This window comes from Nilaparvata lugens, chromosome 3 (genome assembly GCF_014356525.2).
Source record: "Nilaparvata lugens isolate BPH chromosome 3, ASM1435652v1, whole genome shotgun sequence".
Taxonomy (NCBI): domain Eukaryota; kingdom Metazoa; phylum Arthropoda; class Insecta; order Hemiptera; family Delphacidae; genus Nilaparvata; species Nilaparvata lugens.
Genome location: NC_052506.1, coordinates 17,443,861 through 17,463,833, shown reverse-complemented (window position 1 = coordinate 17,463,833; position 19,973 = coordinate 17,443,861). Strand labels below are relative to the sequence as shown.

At 35.4% G+C, this 19,973-nt stretch overlaps 1 protein-coding gene across 1 annotated transcript in view; it reads left to right on the top strand.

Annotated features, from left to right (window-relative positions):
* Positions 1-381: 381 nt before the first annotated feature.
* The window catches only part of LOC111056870 (neutral alpha-glucosidase AB), a 39,227-nt gene continuing 19,635 nt past the window's right edge, over positions 382-19,973 (top strand). Inside the window, exons 1-12 of the mRNA XM_039423128.1 lie at positions 382-619; positions 4,515-4,613; positions 5,300-5,536; positions 6,181-6,360; positions 7,478-7,702; positions 9,817-9,918; positions 11,941-12,190; positions 12,896-13,035; positions 14,060-14,247; positions 15,293-15,531; positions 16,881-17,153; positions 18,755-19,004. Coding sequence (XP_039279062.1) covers positions 600-619; positions 4,515-4,613; positions 5,300-5,536; positions 6,181-6,360; positions 7,478-7,702; positions 9,817-9,918; positions 11,941-12,190; positions 12,896-13,035; positions 14,060-14,247; positions 15,293-15,531; positions 16,881-17,153; positions 18,755-19,004 — 2,203 coding nt within the window. The 5' untranslated portion in view covers positions 382-599. The remainder of the gene's footprint in view (positions 620-4,514; positions 4,614-5,299; positions 5,537-6,180; positions 6,361-7,477; positions 7,703-9,816; positions 9,919-11,940; positions 12,191-12,895; positions 13,036-14,059; positions 14,248-15,292; positions 15,532-16,880; positions 17,154-18,754; positions 19,005-19,973) is intronic.

Genomic DNA, 19,973 nt, shown 5'->3' with positions numbered 1-19,973 from the left:
AACTCAGTCTCAGAGATGGTTTTGTAAAGTTGAACTCGCGACAAAATATTGAATTCCCGTCAAGGATGTGGTAAAAGTGTCAATGTACTCGAAGTCATGTTGAACAGGCATCACTAAAATAGGCAGAGTCTATGAAAAATATTGAGAAGAAATACTATTCAACTTTCAAAATAAAAACGTTCATTACACCTCCATAAAAGTCGATGATAATAAATATCATGAAAATAGATACTTCATACTAAACTATACTCTTCGTATAACTTATTTATTGTCAGTTTTCTATTCAAGCCATTCCAATTATTCTTTTTTTGTTGTGTCCAGGCACAAGGAAGTAAGCTGGGGGCTTTATTCATTATTAATAAATTCAAAAGGCACTGTATTTTCACGGAGATGATGATGTTGAAGCTTGAAGATGAAAAATTAATAATGAAACCAAAAAATTAGAATGAAATTGTGAAAGTGAAGTGTTTTTGACTATTATTAAAAAATATTTTTTCAAGTAAATAGATTTATCGGAAATGCTACTCAACTAGGGTAGCAATTATTTACTTTATACGACACAAAACTAAACTTTTGTTGTAAACAGAAATCATATAAAAATGATCCTGATTAATTGGTGGTGAGTTACATTATTTATAAATTGCATTTTTCCTCAATTTATTGTCTGTATTGCATTTATTTTGATCCATTCTCTTTTATAAAGATAAAGTTTTAAAAGTTGTTTATGAAATGAATGTGTCTACTCCACTTCTTTAATTTTGTAAACTGCCGGTTTCTACACTTCTCACAAATGAGTTGAAGGTTTCACACAAAACATGAAATTCACCAAAGCTTAGCTATTTTCGTACATTATTATTTTTATTTATTCTTCAACTGTTCAAATTTGTAAACTCTTTATATTGAATTCTTTAAATTGTAAACGTTTTACTGTCTTGGTATTGGGGGCCAATCACTGGGGTTTCTAGATAGGCAGTGTCGGATTTTTCTGATCACAGTCAAATATTCTTCATGATCATTCACGCTGTGGATGTGCTTGGCTCCCAAAAAGAGGTTCCCTGTAAAAATCCTGCCATGAGTAAAGTGGCTTTTCTAGGAGTCTATTTTTTACTGTGGTATAGAACCAAGAGTCCCGTGTTTCCTGAATTTGTCTAGGAAGGGTGTTAAAAAATCTAATTGCCTGGGAAGGAAAGCTATTGTAGTTCTCCGCCAGTCGGCTCCGGACACCTCCAAGCTAGTGGCATTTCGCGTATTGTGTGGCTGTGTATATGACTTTTTTGTAACTGCTCCAGGCTCCTCTTGATATACATCAGCGAGCACAACACATATTGACTGCACACCGTGAGTATCCCAAGATCCCTAAATAGTGGCCTGCAGTGATCCCTGAAGCTGAAAAATGTGACAATCCTCAGAGCCTTCTTTTGCAGTAGCAGCACATCGTGGACAGCTGGTGCGTGACACCACAGGAGCAATCCATAGATGATTCTACTGTGAAACAGCGAATGATAGGCCATGACAAGACTTTTCTGATCCACCACACATCTCAGCTAACGAAGGAGGTACAGGACAATTTCCTGCATACTTGGTTCACATGGTGATTCCAGCTCAATCTCTCATCCAACCAGAATCCTAACAGTTTTACTGGATCTGACGCAACTGATTGTCTTGCAATGAGCAAACCAGGATGTTTGTTTTCTCCTCATTATGTTTGAGCTTGTTGTCAAGAAACCAAAACTTAGCTACTTCTATGAGTCTGGCGGACTCCTCCTTTGCCTGTTTCACAGTGACACCTCTGGCAATGAAGGTGGTGTCGTCCGCAAAGAGCAGTGCCCCCTGACCGTTTGAGAAGTCGTTCATGAGTAATAAGAACAACAGGGGGCCCAAAACCGAGCCCTGTAGTACTCCATGCTCAACACCTCTCAGCCTTGAGCCAACACCTCTCAGCTGTACCACCTGTTTCCTATTCTCCAGTTAGGATGTCACTGTCCTAAGGACCCCTCCACCCAGACTATATTTATCCAGCTTACCAATCAATATGCTGTGAGGTACGCAATCGAAGGCCTTGCTAAGGTCACACAATGTGAGGGCAAGGGATTCGCCAATCTCAAAACTTCTCTGAATGTTTCTTGCCAAAGCCAGGAGAGCAGTAATTGTGGATCCTCCGTTTCTGAATCCATGTTGTGATGATGACAGCAGGCTATTCCCCTCGAAAAAGTTGGTCATCTGCTTTTTCATCTCTGCCTCGATCACCTTTGAGAAGATAGGCACCATGGAGATTGGCCTGAAGTTTGCTGGATCACTGGTCTCCCCTTTCTTGTGAATTGGCACTGTTCTCGCTGTCTTGAGACAGTCTGGAAACCTTCCTGCCACAAAATAGCTGTTAATGGCTGCAACCATTGGTTCAGCTATTTGCTTTGCTGTTGCCTTTAGCACAAAAGTTGAAAGTCCATAGATATCTTGCGACCTGGAGTTTTTCAGGCCTGAAACAATGCTGGTCACACGGTCAGCACTAACTGGCTTCCAGTCCTTCATCCGCTGTTGCACCTGTCCTACATTGTTGATGGGATTTCAGTCAGGCAACTCCTGCAGAATGCTTTCTGCCACTCTAACAAAGTAATTCTCATCTGGATTGAGAGGTGATTCCATTTGAGGTTTCTTGGGGCGATGGGTATTTATGATGTCCCAGGCTGCTTTGCAGTTGTTATCAGCAGACATTATAATCTGTGACGTGAACTTTCTTTCAGTCATGCCAACCTGAATCCTGTACTTTTTTTTGTTTTAGGTACTGGTTTAACCAGTAGTTTTTATCTTCAGGTGTCACTGCTGTCTTGTGCTTATGATGAAGCAGTACCACCAGGCTCTTTACCTAGGCTAGAGTTTCGTCAAACCATGGCCTATTTGCAGCTTGAGTTCCTCTTCTGCTGTTTCTTGAATCCTTCCTTATTGTCCTTGGGAATACTGTGTTGAAGACATTCACATAACCAGCCAACAGCATAAATTCAGCATGTATTCTTGCTTTTGAGACCAAAAATCTCCATCCAGTTGATGCCCTCATGCTTCCTGTAAAAAAATGGGAATTCTTTCTTCTCTCACTACTATGAAGTAGCTGATGTAATTGCCCTTCTACGGCTCCTGTGTTTGTTCAGTTTTATGTAAACTGGCTTGAAGAACAACTGCGCTATGATCAGATATCAAGGGATCAACCACTCTGGCAGTATACTCCCAGGAGTTCAAGTTGGTTATCACAGTGTCCAGACAAGCATCACACCAATGTGAACCACCATCAGAAGTCACCACCAATGATTATTCTGTCTTGCTGCCTGCTCAAGATGAAGGACAAAATTCATCAAGAAGCCGTGTAAATCCTTCAAACTCACCATTTGGTGGATGGTACACAGACACAACAATATGATAATCCACCTGCTCCACCGCTGCAAGTTCCAATGTGCACTCCTTGCAATAATTTGTAACCTCTACTATTTTATATTGCAGTTTCTTATTCAAGTAAACTGCAGCACCCCCATTTTTATAAAGATTACTGCAGTAGATGCCTAGGCTAAGTGTGCCGTTATTTCCATAGAAATATCCATTATTTGCTATACCATTAATAATTGATTTGAACCATAAACACATAAATTGAATATTCATTTTTTAATCTCTACTTATTCTCTCAAGATAATTAAAAGTCTTGTATGATAGTTTTCAAATTGAAAGTAACAAAAGTCATTGAAGTATTCACTTTTTTTGTTTACTTATATGATACTTGATGTCATCAAGGACTTGAGTTTACAGAACGGCAGTATCATTTGGTAAACCAAGTAGTGTCATCTGGATTGTGAAAGAGCTGCAACGCCAAAGCTCCTCTACCAACTCTTGCAGTGGCCTATCCAGTAGCCTCTTTTTCCATGTGAAGCTGAATACCGCCTACTGCATATCTTTCACTTCTTTTGGCAATGTTGAGGAATTGTATCGCCCGAGTTGGGAAGCTTTTTGGCTGCATTGAGGCATCTCCAGTCTGGCAGCATGACGAGTAGTTGTGGTTGTGTATGTCGCTTCTTTTTAGCAGCGGCTCTTGGGTCTTGTTGGCATACAACAATGGACGGAGTATGTACTGACTGAAGATGTGAGAATGCCGTAGCCCTTGAAAAGTAGACGGCAGTGATCCCTGTTGTCCGCGAAAGTCATCAACCTCAATGCTCTCTTCTGTGTAAGCAGACTCCAGGAACGTGTCTCCAAAGGAGAACTCCATACATCAAATGACTGTGGAAGAGAAGAAATCAAATGATGCGATCTCAAGGCATTTATGGTCGACCTCGTGTCTTAATCTTGTAATAATAAATCGTGTTCACTCTTGCTAATAGTCTAGCTAAAGAAATGACTAGAAGACATAAAAAATGTATAGCCCTCAATTTCTTACTCAATCATTTTACATATTTGTTATATCATAGTTGTATTTCAACATATTTGTTATGTCCGCCTGTAGTGATGTATCTATTATTGCTTTACTGTTGTTTCAGTTTCGTTTCTCTCTTCCTGTTGATCTCGCCAGCATTCCATCATGTGAATGCTGTTGATAGAAATAACTTCAAAAGCTGTGAACAAAGTAGTTTTTGTAGGTGAGTAATTCAGTTCTCCATACTATCATTATTTACTTGACATCATTCTATAACTGTTGACATTTTTCTTTCCTTACTAAATGGTTGAATACGGATTTGAAAATTAACCAAATGGCAATTAATCTTCGTATACCGTACATCTAGCTCAATACAGATGTGCGTAAATGAATACTTTTTCGACTTTTATGAAGTAAAAGTTGAGAAAATCAGGCTTAATGTTTGAACGTAGGAGTGAGAAATCCCCTGAAACCCATCACACACATTTCAGAAAAATTATGTAAAAACCATATGCATTCATAACTTTCAATTACAAACCAGTTTTTACTTATCTAAGTTTGTTCTCAAAACTGGAGAAGAACGTATTGTAGGTGACTTTGTGGTACTGTAAATGTATCTAGTTTGGCTATTATCACAGTCTTGAAATATACAGTTCAATGACAGATTGAAATTATCTTGCTCGCGCGTTTTGCACTCTTTCAGTTTGTAAAACTGTATTTACTTCTAGACTTCTAGCTTCCAAAAATATGTTTCTAAATTAGTACAGTATCAGATGAAGTATTTTCTGTATCTTATAATCAATCTATTTTTATATAATTGTGTCAAATTTTTAAATGAAATTGTTAATATTTAACTTTTTGTGATGAAACTATTGCCCCTCATTCTGAAAGATGTCATTCTTTTCGCAGGAGGTGTAGGAGAATGAAAGCAGGAGAATCGAGCTACGAACTGCTGTTAGATACAGTTACTGCTCAGGACTCAACTGTTTCTGCCCAACTGATCAATGCAGAAAACAATGTCAGATTCAGTCTTGTGTTGACAGCTTTAAGGGATAGCTCTTTCCGGCTTCAGATTGATGAGGTTTTACCTCTTAAACCACGTTATCGTGTTGAACATGTTCTGGAAAAAACTCCAGTTGAAAGCAGGTTAGTTTGTGAACTTCTAATCTAATAATACTTTTGGGTTGTATTCTGATATTCTCATCTTCTATCTATGATATGCATCTGTCTATTCTGAACATTCATATTGAAATTAGTCTGCTTGATGATCGCCAACTAATCCGAATGACTTGAAAATGTATATTTCTGTTACAAAATTATTTGGCGTACCCACTTGATTCAATATAATAAATAAACTTTGATAGTATCGTTACAACTGCAGCATCATCAATAGTTGAACATAAAATTCGGGAGTTGTAAGTTTCTGGAAATCATGGTTTGATTTTCTAATCAAGGAGAGAATCTCATGAATTTGAATTGTAGCTGTTTGTTACAACTTAATAAAATCAAGTATATCATGCACTTGTGATATAAATCGGAAGTAATTCGCTCTCTTTCTGCTGAGATAAGATAGATTTTCAAGGGTTCTTCAAGTAAAACAGAGTGCTTCATGGAATGTTAAAATCGAATAGAAAGCCTCTTTAAATCAAGTAGGCCTACCGAAATCAAAATTATACTTTTCCACTTTCTCGTGGATATTCTGTTAATTTCAGCCTAAATTAATTAGCTTCATGTATGCTTATTCCATTGTTTCATTCAATTTTTTAAAATATCCTCACTTGATATTTCAGATTGGAAATCACAGAGAAGTCGAGCAATTCTGTAACAGTGACTGCAGCAACAGGAGTGAAGGCAGTTATCTTTGCGGCGCCATTCAAAGTGGACTTTTATAATGCTAATAACCAAGTAGCAGTCACTGCCAATCAACGAGGCTTGTTCCGCTTTGAGCATCAGAGAACAAAACCTGTGCCGTAAGTGTCAATTTTAATTCTCCTTATGAATAGCCTGATTAAATAACACATACTCTAATATTGTAGGAATTGTAAATCAGCGAAGTTTATGAAATGTAATGGGAATTTATAGTATTATGTTGAAAAACAAGAATTCTACTACAATAATAAATCTCGAAAGGGAACTTCTTGAATAATTCAATTTAGTAGATGCAGATTTTCGTCTCATCACTATCACCGTAGAGTACAGATAGCTAAGAGAATATCCCATGGTATAGGGTGATCATGTTGAAAATTTAAGTGTTTGCTCAAGCCGATAGTCCACTTGGCTCTTTTTCGTGAAGTTATAATAAGACTCTGGCAGTCTCTCATACTATGCCGTTCATACACTCACCCGGCCAAGGCAGTAATCAGCTTGAGCAAACGAAATTCGGCTTGAAATTTGGAACATGAACGCCCTATACGGGATATCATGTTTAATTTTTTCTATGGTATCATTGAGTAAACCTAGTTACTGCCTGAATTTTGCCAAAATCTTGACCTTTTTATTTGACAATAAAAAATAATAGAATAAACTATTAGGGCTTTAAAAAATGTATCCTAATAGATTGAAATTTTCTATATAAATTCAATCAAGAACACCATTGTTCAACAGTATTTTGATCTGTCATATAAGTAATTTAATCAGATTTGAATACATCAACAAAACTTTCTCTACTATTACATCAATAGAGCTTTGCTCTGCTATTTAGTCGTGTGTGAAAATTGTTTAATCTATACTGTTCAAGTGATTTAATGTTATGTAATGAAATTAAATAGAATTAAGATCTGTCATATTAGTAATTTAGTCAGATTTGAATACATCAACAGAACTTTCTCTGCCATTACATCAATAATTGAGCTTTGCTCTGCTATTTAGTCTTGTGTGGAAATTGTTTAAACTATACTGTTTGAGTTTTCATTCGATTTTATGTAATGAAATTAAATAGAATTGAAAATTCTATATAATTATTAATCGAAATATTCATCAAAATATTTTGTGGATATTTAACAAAATAGCCTATTACAAAGAATTAACAAACAAATAATGTTTGTAAATTGCAATTTGTATGATGAAGGGGTTTTGTTTTGTTTGTAGAAAAGCGGAAGGTGTGGAGGAAGAAGGTGCAGCAGCGGGTGGTGAGGGTGAGTTGAGAGACGATGCGGGGGAGGATCCGGGCGCCTGGGAGGAGAACTACAAGTCGCATCACGACTCGAAGCCCCTGGGGCCCACGGCCGTCGCACTTGACTTCACCTTCCCCGGAGCCGAACAAGTTTACGGAGTGCCTGAACATGCTGACTCACTCGCACTCAAATCCACCAAGTATGTACCCACTTCAAACTGTCAACTAATAAGTATTTTACTATTTATGGAAAAAATCCTCACTGCTTGAAATCTTAGAAATAATTCCAATAAAGCCTACATTTAATAGGCTACCTCTGTTCAACATTATTTTGATCAGTCATAGTAGTAATTAAGAATCAAGAGTTCACTCCACAGTTTACTCAGAGGGAGTCATATGTATGGGAACCCTTCAATAAGTTCGAGACTGTTGTAGATATAATACTGTAACTTCCAGGATAAGTTATTGGTCGAATACTCTACGTTTTGACGTACAAATGAATTTCAACCCGTCAAAAGGGGGTGACTTAGGGGTTGTAACTCAAATATTTTAAATGTAAACACCCATTGTGTGGTACACAATTTTAAAGGCCTTTATAAAACAAGGAAGATGGCATCGATAAAAATGTTCTATTATACTTGTATCCAAAATGGCGGCAGATTAAAGTTTTAGTTTTAAAAGAAATTAGGGTTTGTAAGTAAAATATTTTGAATGTAAACACCCATTGTGTGGTACATCATTTTAAAGGCCTTTCCAAATCGAGAAAGATAACATCAATAAAAATGTTCTATGATACTTTTATCCGAAATGACGGCTGCTTAAAATTTATCAATTATTTCTTTAAAAACTCAAACTTCAATCTGCCGCCATTTTGGATAAAAGTATCATAGAACATTTTTATCGGTGCCATCTTCCTTGTTTTCAAAAGGCCTTTAAAATGATGTACTACACAATGGGTGTTTACATTCAAAATATTGGAGCTACAACCCCTAAGTCACCCCCCTTATGAGGGGTTGAAATTCAGTTGTACGTCAAAAGTTAGAGTATTCGACCAATAACTTATTCTGAAAGTTACAGTATTATATCTACATCAGTCTCCAATTTATTGAAGGGTTCCCATACATATGACTCACTCTGTATAATGTGATTTGTATTGTAAAGCTGCGTACACATATACGCGCCTCCAACCCGCACCGAGCACGCTCCGCCCTCGTACCGCCCCCGTTCCTCCATCGCACCGCAGTCGCTCTGCCCCCCGCTCTGCAGTCGCACCCATCATGAACGTTACGGAAGATGTTAGATCTTGTCGCGTTCCCCGGTCGATCCACTCTTGCTCCCCGGTCGATCATCAATCGCTCTGCTGGAGTGACGTTCGGTTGCGGAGCAGAGCGAAAGTCTGTACGCACCTTAATATACAATGAATGAATCAAAGTCGGCATTCCTAAGGGTGTGATCACATTGAATGCGTATATGTGCAAGTGTACGTCAGGTGCATGAGCCGAAAAACGAAATCCATGGCCATTGAAACACGTTGTTACTTGCATCTAGCTGCTCACACTGAACGCAACCAGCAATTGCTCGCGTCCAGTGTGAGTGTTCCTATTGCTCTTTCCAGACTTTGTTTCTCATCTGCGCACTTGGTCATGCATAACCAAACGTGTACTTACACATAAATGCATCCAATGTGATCGCACCCTTTAGTAAGATTATGCTCAATGTATCCCATTCAACCAATGCTGAGAACATGAAGTAAATTCTATAGCTTCGATGTTACTTGATAATTAATGATAGATATGTGAACCTTAATAGAGAAACCTTTCATACTTCAAATGTATTCATCAGAATAATGCATTCAAAGGCATAAATATGGTTGAAACCTAATGAGTTTCCCTTCATCACGGCTTGAAACACCAATTGAAATTTATAGAATTTAGTATTATCAAAGTAATAAGTGAGTGAGAGAATTATGACATTATCCAAACAAGTAATATTATCGCAAAGTTTATAGTATTTGAGAAATTATATGAACTGGAAACTTTTATGGATAATTAAAATTGAAAAATAACTCTACTTTGGACAAAGGTTTGCTTATTTGTCCATAGAAAGTTTGGAGAGAAATAGCTTAGTTGTTTTAATTTCGTTTATTGGTTATACATATTGTATGAGAAAATTGTACAAGAATTTCCAAGTCTGGTGACCACAATTAGAACTAATTATATAAAAGTATAATCGTCAATATTAGTAGTCATCATGAAACCCTGTCAGCCTCAACATGAATATTTTATCAAATTGTAACCTCAATTTTTGTTTGCAGGAAGACTGATCCGTACCGACTGTATAATCTGGATGTGTTTGAGTATGAATTGGAAAATCCCATGTCGCTCTATGCTGCTATTCCTTTTGTCATAGCTCAGAGGTAATTGAATATAATCAATTTTGAAAAGTTATCTGTTTTGATCGATAGTGCAAAGGTACAAGTGATTAATTAGTTTTCTGTAATGAGTTTTACATTTGGCTGTTTGATGCTGAATCAGATACGTTGTTTCGTAATTATTTGATAAGAAAAATACAGTTACTTGTTTATTTATTAAAACTTGACCTTTTGAAGCTGCTAATTGTTGTAAACTGAGATAAAAAGTTATAGTAAACTGAGTTATAAAAATACAGTTACTTGTTTATTTATTGAAACTTGACCTTTTGAAGCTGCTAATTGTTGTAAACTGAGATAAAAAAATATATTTATTTCAATGTATTGTTGCGAAACAATGTTATTTGAACAAAAGTTCTGCTTCGTGGCGATAAAATTTGCAGTGATTTATTGGTTTAATTAACTTTTAACTCTCATAATTACTAGAGTTTTTGCTTATTTCTTTGAAAATTTTCGAGTAGATTTAAGACTAGTTAAAAGTAACCTTTTCATTCTACAACAGCATTCATCAAGTATATTTTTATCTTAAAAAAAATAGCTATACAAATTCATTTCATTTCAAATATAACTATTGTTTTTGAGCTGGTTCTCCACTAATGTGCTATTATTAATATTATTTTGTGAGCTGTATCGATATAGAAAGACTCAGTTACATTGTCAGCAATCTTTATCCATTCAAGAATTCTTGGACATTTGAATAACGTCTTTTAATTCTCTTGATGAAATGACGTTAGTGTTTCCAGTTAATAGAAAAATGAAATAAATTAAAATTGTTTGATAATTTTTTTCCGTACACATTTCCGAGTTTTTATGATGAGCATTTGAAACATCATAAAATCTTTTTCAGCTTGTGACAGTACATTCAACTATGTTCTCTGTAGATCTGGGCTGTACAGTGAATAAATGCTCAACATGATTTGGATTCGTTGAATATTGTTGCAGTGTTTCGAAAACGGTTGGACTGTTTTGGCTGAACACCGCCGAAACATGGGTGGATGTGGCTGGAAACTCAGATGAGAATGTGGTCTCGTCAATAGTTAACTACGTAGGTGGAGGAAAAAGTTATTTGTTTTGATCGATAGTGCAAAGGTACAGGTGATTAATTAGTTTTCTGTAATGAGTTTTACATTTGGCTGTTTGATGCTGAATCAGATACGTTGTTTCAAGATTATTTGATAAGAAAAATACAGTTACTTGTTTATTTATTGAAACTTGACCTTTTGAAGCTGCTAATTGTTGTAAACTGAGATAAAAAGTTATAGTAAACTGAGTTATAAAAATACAGTTACTTGTTTATTGAAACTTGACCTTTTGAAGCTGCTAATTGTTGTAAACTGAGATAAAAAGTTGAAGTAAACAGAGATAAAAAATATATTTATTTCAATGTATTGTTGCGAAACAATGTTTCTTGAACAAAAGTTCTGCTTGGTGGCGAGAAAATTTGCAGTGATTTATTGGTTTAATTAACTTTTAACTCTCATAATTACTAGAGTTTTTGCTTTTTTTTTGAAAATTTTCGAATAGATTTAAGACTAGTTCAAAGTAACCTTTTCATTCTACAACAGCATTCATCAAGTATATTTTTATCTTAAAAAATTAGCTATACAAATTCATTTCATTTCAAATATAACAATTGTTTTTGAGCTGGTTCTCCACTAATGTACCATTATTAATATTATTTTGTGAGCTGTATCGATATAGAAAGACTCAGTTACATTGTCAGCAATCTTTATCCATTCAAGACTTCTTGGAAATTTGAATAACGTCCTTTAATTCTCTTGATGAAATGACTTGAGTGTTTCTAGTTAGTAGAAAAATGAAATAAATCATAATTGTTTGATTGATAACATTTTTTCCGTAAACTATTTCCGAGTTTTTATGATGAGCATTTGAAACATCATAAAATCTTTTTCAGCTTGTGACAGTACATTCAACTATGTTCTCTGTAGATCTGGGCTGTACAGTGAATAAATGCTCAACATGATTTGGATTCGTTGAATATTGTTGCAGTGTTTCGAAAACGGTTGGACTGTTTTGGCTGAACACCGCCGAAACATGGGTGGATGTGGCTGGAAACTCAGATGAGAATGTGGTCTCGTCAATAGTTAACTACGTATCTGGAGGCACCAAAGTAGCGCAAGTCGAGACTCATTTCATGTCAGAAAGTGGAATTCTCGATGTGTTCATTCTGCTAGGACCAAAGCCTCATGATGTTTTCAAACAGTATGCTGAACTTGTTGGAACCACATTCTTGCCTCCGGTGAGAACACAACCCTATAAACAGATGACATTTTATTTTCCCCTCTATTTTATCACATTGATTTGAATTGATTACCACTTAGATTGATGTAAAAATATGATAAGTCAGATTTTTAATAAATCTTGCTTGATATTTTTCAAATGTGAATATCAAATTAGAATCTAATAGCCATCACACACCTAGCGTAGCATAGCTAGAAATACGTCTTCGGTAGACGTAATCGTCGTATCTCCCAATGTTAAAACCTGCTACGCAGGTGTGAAATGGACAGATTGATAAACGTCGGCTACGTTCTTCGAAGACGTATTTCTAGCTGAGCTACGCTTTGTGTGTGATGGACATAATTAGAACGTTTCAACGTATCGATGTACGGTTTTCGTTTTTCAATTTGTATAGAAATTATGCATAGCACGAGTATCTTCTCATTAAAAAAAGAACCTAATTCAAAATAGCGGACCAAAATTTTGAAGTCACAGAAAAGTCGTTTTTACATTTGATTAAAATCGCCATTCAAATCCTCCTTTAACCTATATTTTTTATATTAAGCTCCGCACTACATATTCATTTATAATATTGATTGTAAACTACATGAATGATTAATAAATCATGAATTCTTGTAAAGTAATCCCAAATCCTTCTCAAGCTGATAATATTCCCATGTCTCTTCATTCAAACAACTTATAAGTGATTATATTTATTTTGCAGTATTTTTCGCTGGCCTATCATCAATGCAGATGGAATTACAATGATCAAGATGACGTCTCCACTGTCAGTGAAAACTTTGATAATTATGATATACCAATGGATGTAATGTGGCTCGACATTGAACACACTGATGGCAAAAAGTAAGTTGACAAGTCTGGACACTTATTTATAATAAATGCTTAATTTATTAATCTATACTATGACTGACGAAAAGAAATAGGATTCTCCTTACTCCTGGAACTTTTGAGAGAAATAATAAGTGAATCAAGTTATAGTTGTTTGTTTCTTCGTGAACTGACGATATTACGATAATAGTACCTGCGTTGAACATTATATTATTTTATAAGTACGACGTAATCATTACAACACATAGGGTTGTCACCATGACAATTCTTGTATACATGACAACCATGAAGCATTTTTTTGCATTAAAGAAGGAACATAAACTTCTGAGAATATGAGAGGTGAAGATATAATTGATTAAGGAGTTTTTATGCGAAACTATTGACAGATATTGCTCTATTGCCTGAGATTTCTTCTGACTAACTTCTCGCCTGGTATTTCAGTTCAGTTTCAATCTCAATTTTTGCCGTACAATAAGCTTGAAACTTTTTTGGCTTTTTGAACATCATGTGTAGGCCTACTGTAATTTTACGCAGATTATCAAATAATGTTGGGCGATCAATTATTCGAGGAATTATAATTCAAGTTTTATGTTTAACCATGAATCTTTGAATCTCGAGATTCTTAAATCTAGATGGAACAAACTCGTGAAATAAATGTAAGCTTTGGAAAAAAATGTTGAATGATTAGAAGTTATTTTTATATTTATGATCAAACTGTTTGTAAAAACTAGATGCTCAATTTCGATTGGAAATTAGGCAATGAGGTATGGATAAAAACTAGATGCTCAATTTCGATTGGAAGTTAGGCAATGAGGTATGGATAATTTTAAATGACAGTTACACACTGATTTTTAAACGAAACTGACAATTTATATTTCTAGTGTATACCTTAGATATTACTATTTACAAAATTTAAGGTTAAGAAAAACCGTTGATTTTGAACAATATCTGTGAAAAGGCTATCGGTTTCGAATAATATAACGAAATCTATAATTTACTATCTTGTATACATAATTGATACTACTGTAATCTTTTACAGGTATTTCACTTGGGACCCGGTGAAGTTTTCAAAGCCTCTTGAAATGGTGAAAAATCTAACGGATAAGGGAAGAAAACTGGTCACCATTGTTGATGTGCATGTGAAACGTGATGGTGGCTATTTTGTGCATAATGACTGCGAAAATAATGGATATTACATGAAGAACAAGGATGGAAATGTCTATGAAGGTTGGTTGCATAACATGCGTTCAATAATTCACATACTTATTAAGTAAACTATCATCAACTTGATAATAGAGATGAATAATTAACATATCAACAAACACATTTTGCTTCTTGAATGTCGCTAATCTATTTCACGACGTGTTTTGTCTTTGAATATATATTTCTCGATCTCTCATTTTAAAGAAATTTTCTCTTTCACATAATTTCTTTTGAATAAGTCTTAATATTATAACGTGACTTATAACATCACACTCATGTGATTTTCTCTTATTATATTGTATTATCATCATACTTTCAATATACTTCCATATTCACTTTGAAAAAGGTTCTCACTTATTCTATAATTATCCCATATTAAATTATATTCATAAAATTGTCTCGAATTGATGAATTTTCACTTGAAAAAAAATTGTTCAGTAAATAGTAGGTGATGGGACGAGACACGCTATTTGCATCCCACTTTTATATATTTTTTGTGTTGAAATATTGTTCGCTTAGCTTTCAGTTAGATCCAGAGAGTCATAGTAGAAATATTTGCCATGATCTGTAAATTGTGTCTTTAATATATTATAATATTGTTGCTTTTAGCTATTGTTGCATTAACATTGCCACCCAATATAAAGATAGAGTTAGAAAAGGCCTAATAAGAGGTGGACTTTACAAGGTACCTGAATTTTATAACATTTCACAATCTATGTAAATCTGGTACAATTATGTATGATCTAGGCTGTGTAAACTTAGTTTGTAATCTTGTTTAAGAAGTTAATTTTCGATGTAATTGTGTTTTAGCTGTGTAGACTTTTGTATTGTTGATTGTATACTTGTGACAATGATCAATGTTTATTGTAAATCAAATGGTAATAAATATATTATTTATTTATTACATATACAGTATTAACATAGCATAGTATTGTGTATTCTTGATATTTAATGTATCTTTTGTGTAAATATTATTTTTTCTAAAAGTATTTTATATTATATGCCTATAAAAAATATTATAATCCGTGATTTTCATCTCGAAACTTATTGTCTGTATTTTTTTGTCTAGGATGGTGTTGGCCTGGATCTTCCAGTTACCCAGACGTGCTCAACCCGGAAGTGAGGGACTATTATGCTGAACAGTACAAATTCGACAAATACTTGGGATCCACGGATGACGTTCATATTTGGAACGATATGAATGAGCCTTCTGTGTTCAATGGGCCAGAAGTCACCATGCCCAAAGACCTCATGCATTATGGTGGTTGGGAGCACCGCGATATCCACAACATTTATGGAATGCTATTTGTACGTTTCCCTCATCTTTGCTTGCTTTGCCATTCATTTCCATCTCGAATTTTACGTTTATTACTCGTTATTGTCAACTTATTTTATAATGGAAAATCTACATCTCATACCGTATCCTTAGATACATTGCTTACAAATAAAGTGAATCCTAAATAGAAAGAAAAATAAAAATCTCAGTACCCTTTTTGAATTATTTAATCACAACATGTTTCGGACATTAATGTCCGACATTAATTGTTACATCAATGTCCGAAACATGTTGTGATTAAATAATTCAAAAAGGGTACTGAGATTTTTATTTTTCTATTACAAGTAGCCCTATACAGAAAAGAGATAAAAAAGTGAATCCTCATTGCTCAGACGTTCGTCTAAATTCTATAGCTGAAATAGCTGCTGATAAATGTGACCCAACAAAAACTTTGATAAATTTTATTGTTATGGAAGAAAAAAAAAATAAAAATTTAAGTACCCTTTTTAAAATTGTTTATTCACAACATGTTTCGGATATGATACCCATTATCAAGCCTTATGATAATGTGAAACAGGTTGTGAATAAACAATTTTAGAAAGATTTTCATTTCTATTTCTATTCAAGAGTAGCCTTAACGAAAAAAGACAATTTGATAGTATTGTTATATTATTCTAACTAGTCAGTATTGATAAGCACTTTGTAACTTATACAAAGTGTTTAATTTTGTTTTAATTTACAAGGTGTTTTAATTTTATGAATGAGATCTTATTTTCAACTTGAATGAGGCTTCTCTTTGAGTTGGAATTTTTATTGTTCAGTAGTTTATCGTATCGCTAATACCTATCTATACTGTACAAATAATATCCAGAAGACACGACTAACGCTCAAGTTTTGACTTACAATATAATTTTCCGAACTACTTTTATACTCAATATCATTGACTTTTCTAATTTTTATCATGCAAACATGAAAATAAAAATTATTATTATTAAGAAAATTTTTATTAAGTAATTTACTCTATAAGCATCTTTTTTGAATGTTGTCATATGTTATCTTATGGTAACTGAATTTGATTTGATTCCAAATTGCAGAATAGATACCATATTGAATTCAAGCTCACTCTGGTTTCGCGATTATAGGACGCCAAAAGAGGTACTAGCTCATCGGGAGTCTCTCACTAATTTCTACGCTCTTTGTTGTTGTTGTAGATGGTTCAGTCATGTTTTTATATAGATTGTTAGTTGTTGTTATATAGGTGGTTCAGTCACGAGAAAACCTTTGAAATTGCAGCAGCCTTTTGGGACAGAGCTTCTTTTCATGGCTGAACCATCTATAAAAATCGAATTGTGTGGCCAATGTGTGATCGTTCGGTTTGCAGGTGATGTCGACGTACCAGGGCATGCTGAACCGTGGCGGCGTAGCGGACAAGGCGCTGGCCAAGCGGCCGTTCATCCTGTCGCGGTCGGGCTTCGCGGGCATCCAGCGGTACGCGGCGCTGTGGACCGGTGACAACGCGGCCGATTGGGGCCATCTCGCCATCTCATTGCCCATGTGCCTATCGCTTGCCATCTCCGGCGTCTCGTTCTGCGGCGCTGATGTCGGCGGCTTCTTCAAGAACCCTGACCAAGAGCTGTTGATTCGGTGGTATCAAGTAAGTCTCTCAATGGCTCGTCATCATTAGCGTTATCTCAATCTTCATCTACAGTAAGATTCAAATTAAAATTAAAATTTGATTTATTCAAATTCACAATATTTACAATGACAAGAAATAAGAAATAAAAAACATACAGCTCAACAAGATAGACAAATAATGAATAAGAAATTAGTAAGTCACTCCAAACTGTCAGCATTGGCTAAATAGAAACTATGGATTTTATTCATGAGGAATGATGATAATATTTATTTATTTAATCATTCAGAATCATACAACTTCCAGAAAAGTACGACAGGCTTCTAAGCCCAAAACGGTTCCAATTCTAATTTATACAACAGTCCAAATGTAGCTAGAGGTTATGTTGAAGTTAATCTCACTATAAAGGTGCGAACAGTGGGTCGCGGTTTAGGCCGGGCGCACACCAGTTAGTCAAGACAAGACAAGACATGATCAGACAAGTTTAGTCACAATACTTCACATTGATACTTATGACGCAACTCAAGTCATTGCAATTAGACATGTCTTCATAAGGCTAGGCGCATCCCAGTTAGTCAAGACAAGACAAGACATGATCAGACAAGTTTAGTCACAATACTTCACATTGTTGCTTATGACGCAAATCAAGTCATTGCAATTAGACATGTCTTCATAAGGCTAGGCGCATACCAGTTAGTCAAGACAAGACAAGACATGATCAGACACGTCTAGTCACAATTATTTATTCTTCTATTGATGTAAATGAATTATTGTGATTTCTTTGTACAAAGTGTAATTATTGTACTTCACACAGTTGCTTATGAAGACCATGTCTAAAATTGCAATGACTAATCAGTATTTGACAATTTCTTAGTCTTTTTCATTCAATAATCAGTATTAGTTGCGTCATAAACAACAATGTGAAGTATTGTGACTAAACGTGTCTGATCATTTCTTGTCTTGTCTTGACTAACTGGTGTGCGCCCAGCTTAAGATTTCGGATTCGATTGATGCCAATATTCAGCTGTTAATGATAAAAACATTTGAATGCCATCGTGCTGAACGGAAATTGCGACTTGAATACTTTATTGTCCACTCTCATGCTTTACAATGTGTGTGTTAGGCGCGGATTTGTCCAGGACTTCCTATATACTTCCTATGTACTACATAGGAGGTCCTGGTTAGACCAAACAAGCGAATGCTTGTTCTAAACAAAGATTATTAAAAATGTGGATAGAGCCAGTTTGAACGTCAAAGCCATGGCTCTACATCCATATGAACTAACATTGGATTCATAAACTTTTGAGGAGATAATTTATCATGCTTCTATGTAGGGTTGTGTTTTATGCTTTAGAATTCGTACTCCAGCTCTATGCTCGTTTCCACATAATATTGATCAATGTTTTCTATATTTATTAGAATCTTTCTGCATTGAATCTTGGAGTAAATTAAAAAACTTGTTAATTTGAAAATATACCTCAATACCTTTATTCGAGGGTTGAGTGTAAGAGAGGGTCGACTGCCTCCTATCTCCGTCCTCTCAGGTCAAAATAAAGGCAGCTATTCTATTCTATTCTCGGACTGGACAAGTTTTGGCTAAATTTCTATTTTGCAATTTGTAGGCAGGAGCATTCCTGCCGTTCTTCCGAGCGCATGCGCACATCGACACGAAGCGCCGCGAGCCCTGGCTGTTTGGACCCGAGGCGACCTCTCTCATCAGGGAGGCCATCAGGAAGCGCTACATGATGCTGCCCTTCTGGTACACCCAGTTCTACATCAACAACCAGACCGGCCTGCCCGTCATTCGACCTCTCTGGGCCGAGTTCCCAGCCGACAGGAACACCTTCACCATTGACAATGAGTTTCTCATAGGTTCGTATCCAATCTCCTTGCTATATCACTGAAGTCATTCTATTGCATTGTCCTGCACCATTGATTATGAGTTTCTAATGGCTTTGTGTTAAGATCCTTGTTAATAAAATGATTTTATTGTATTGACCTACATTATCAATAGTGATGAAAAAATTCATTGTAAGTTGCTTGCATCAAACTAGATCAATTTAATCAGGGGTTGAACTAACTCTTTTTAGATTCAACCATGATATATATCACCATTATCCCTACAAAAGAATAAATACAAAAGATACCTGATATAAAGATAGCCATCACATCAATAGGAAATAAACATTTTAAGAAGATGAGAGTGTAGACGACTATAAGAAGGCTATTGATATAAGAATATGCTGGTGATTATTATAGAGATGACATCATTTTTTCACGCTATTATTTCAAAATTCTTAACTCAACTAACCTAAAACTCTATTCATAAATAGAAAACAGAGCAGACGACGCAAACACAAGCGGTGCACCCTGCTTGCATATTTAGCGCTTCCGTGAGCTATAAAAACAAAGTAAGGCTACAAAAGCGAATCAGCTGAAGAAAAATCTTTAAAATACGTGAGCATTTGCTCCAGAGTTCAGGAGCATAAGGTAAGAGTATAAGGTAAAGCTTATTCATATAAAAATGAGCAAATACTTTTGCTTCTACCTTTTGCTCATGAGCAAAACCTTATGCTCCATGCTCTTGCTCATGAGCATTTGCTCCGGTTTTATTCATATAGGCCACTGTAAAGGAGTAGATCATAGGGGCCTAACACGGCGTTGCCGATTCTCTTCCTTGCCACTGTCTTCTATAGAGGATTGCTTATAACGGTATATCTCATCTAATATTAACTGTTCGTTCTTGTTAAGTCGTCAAGACGTCGCTCCCGGCTGCCTAAAAAGCAGTCGTTATGTCATGTCAGAGACCCTGAAATTAATCAGTTGCGACCAGAAAAATCT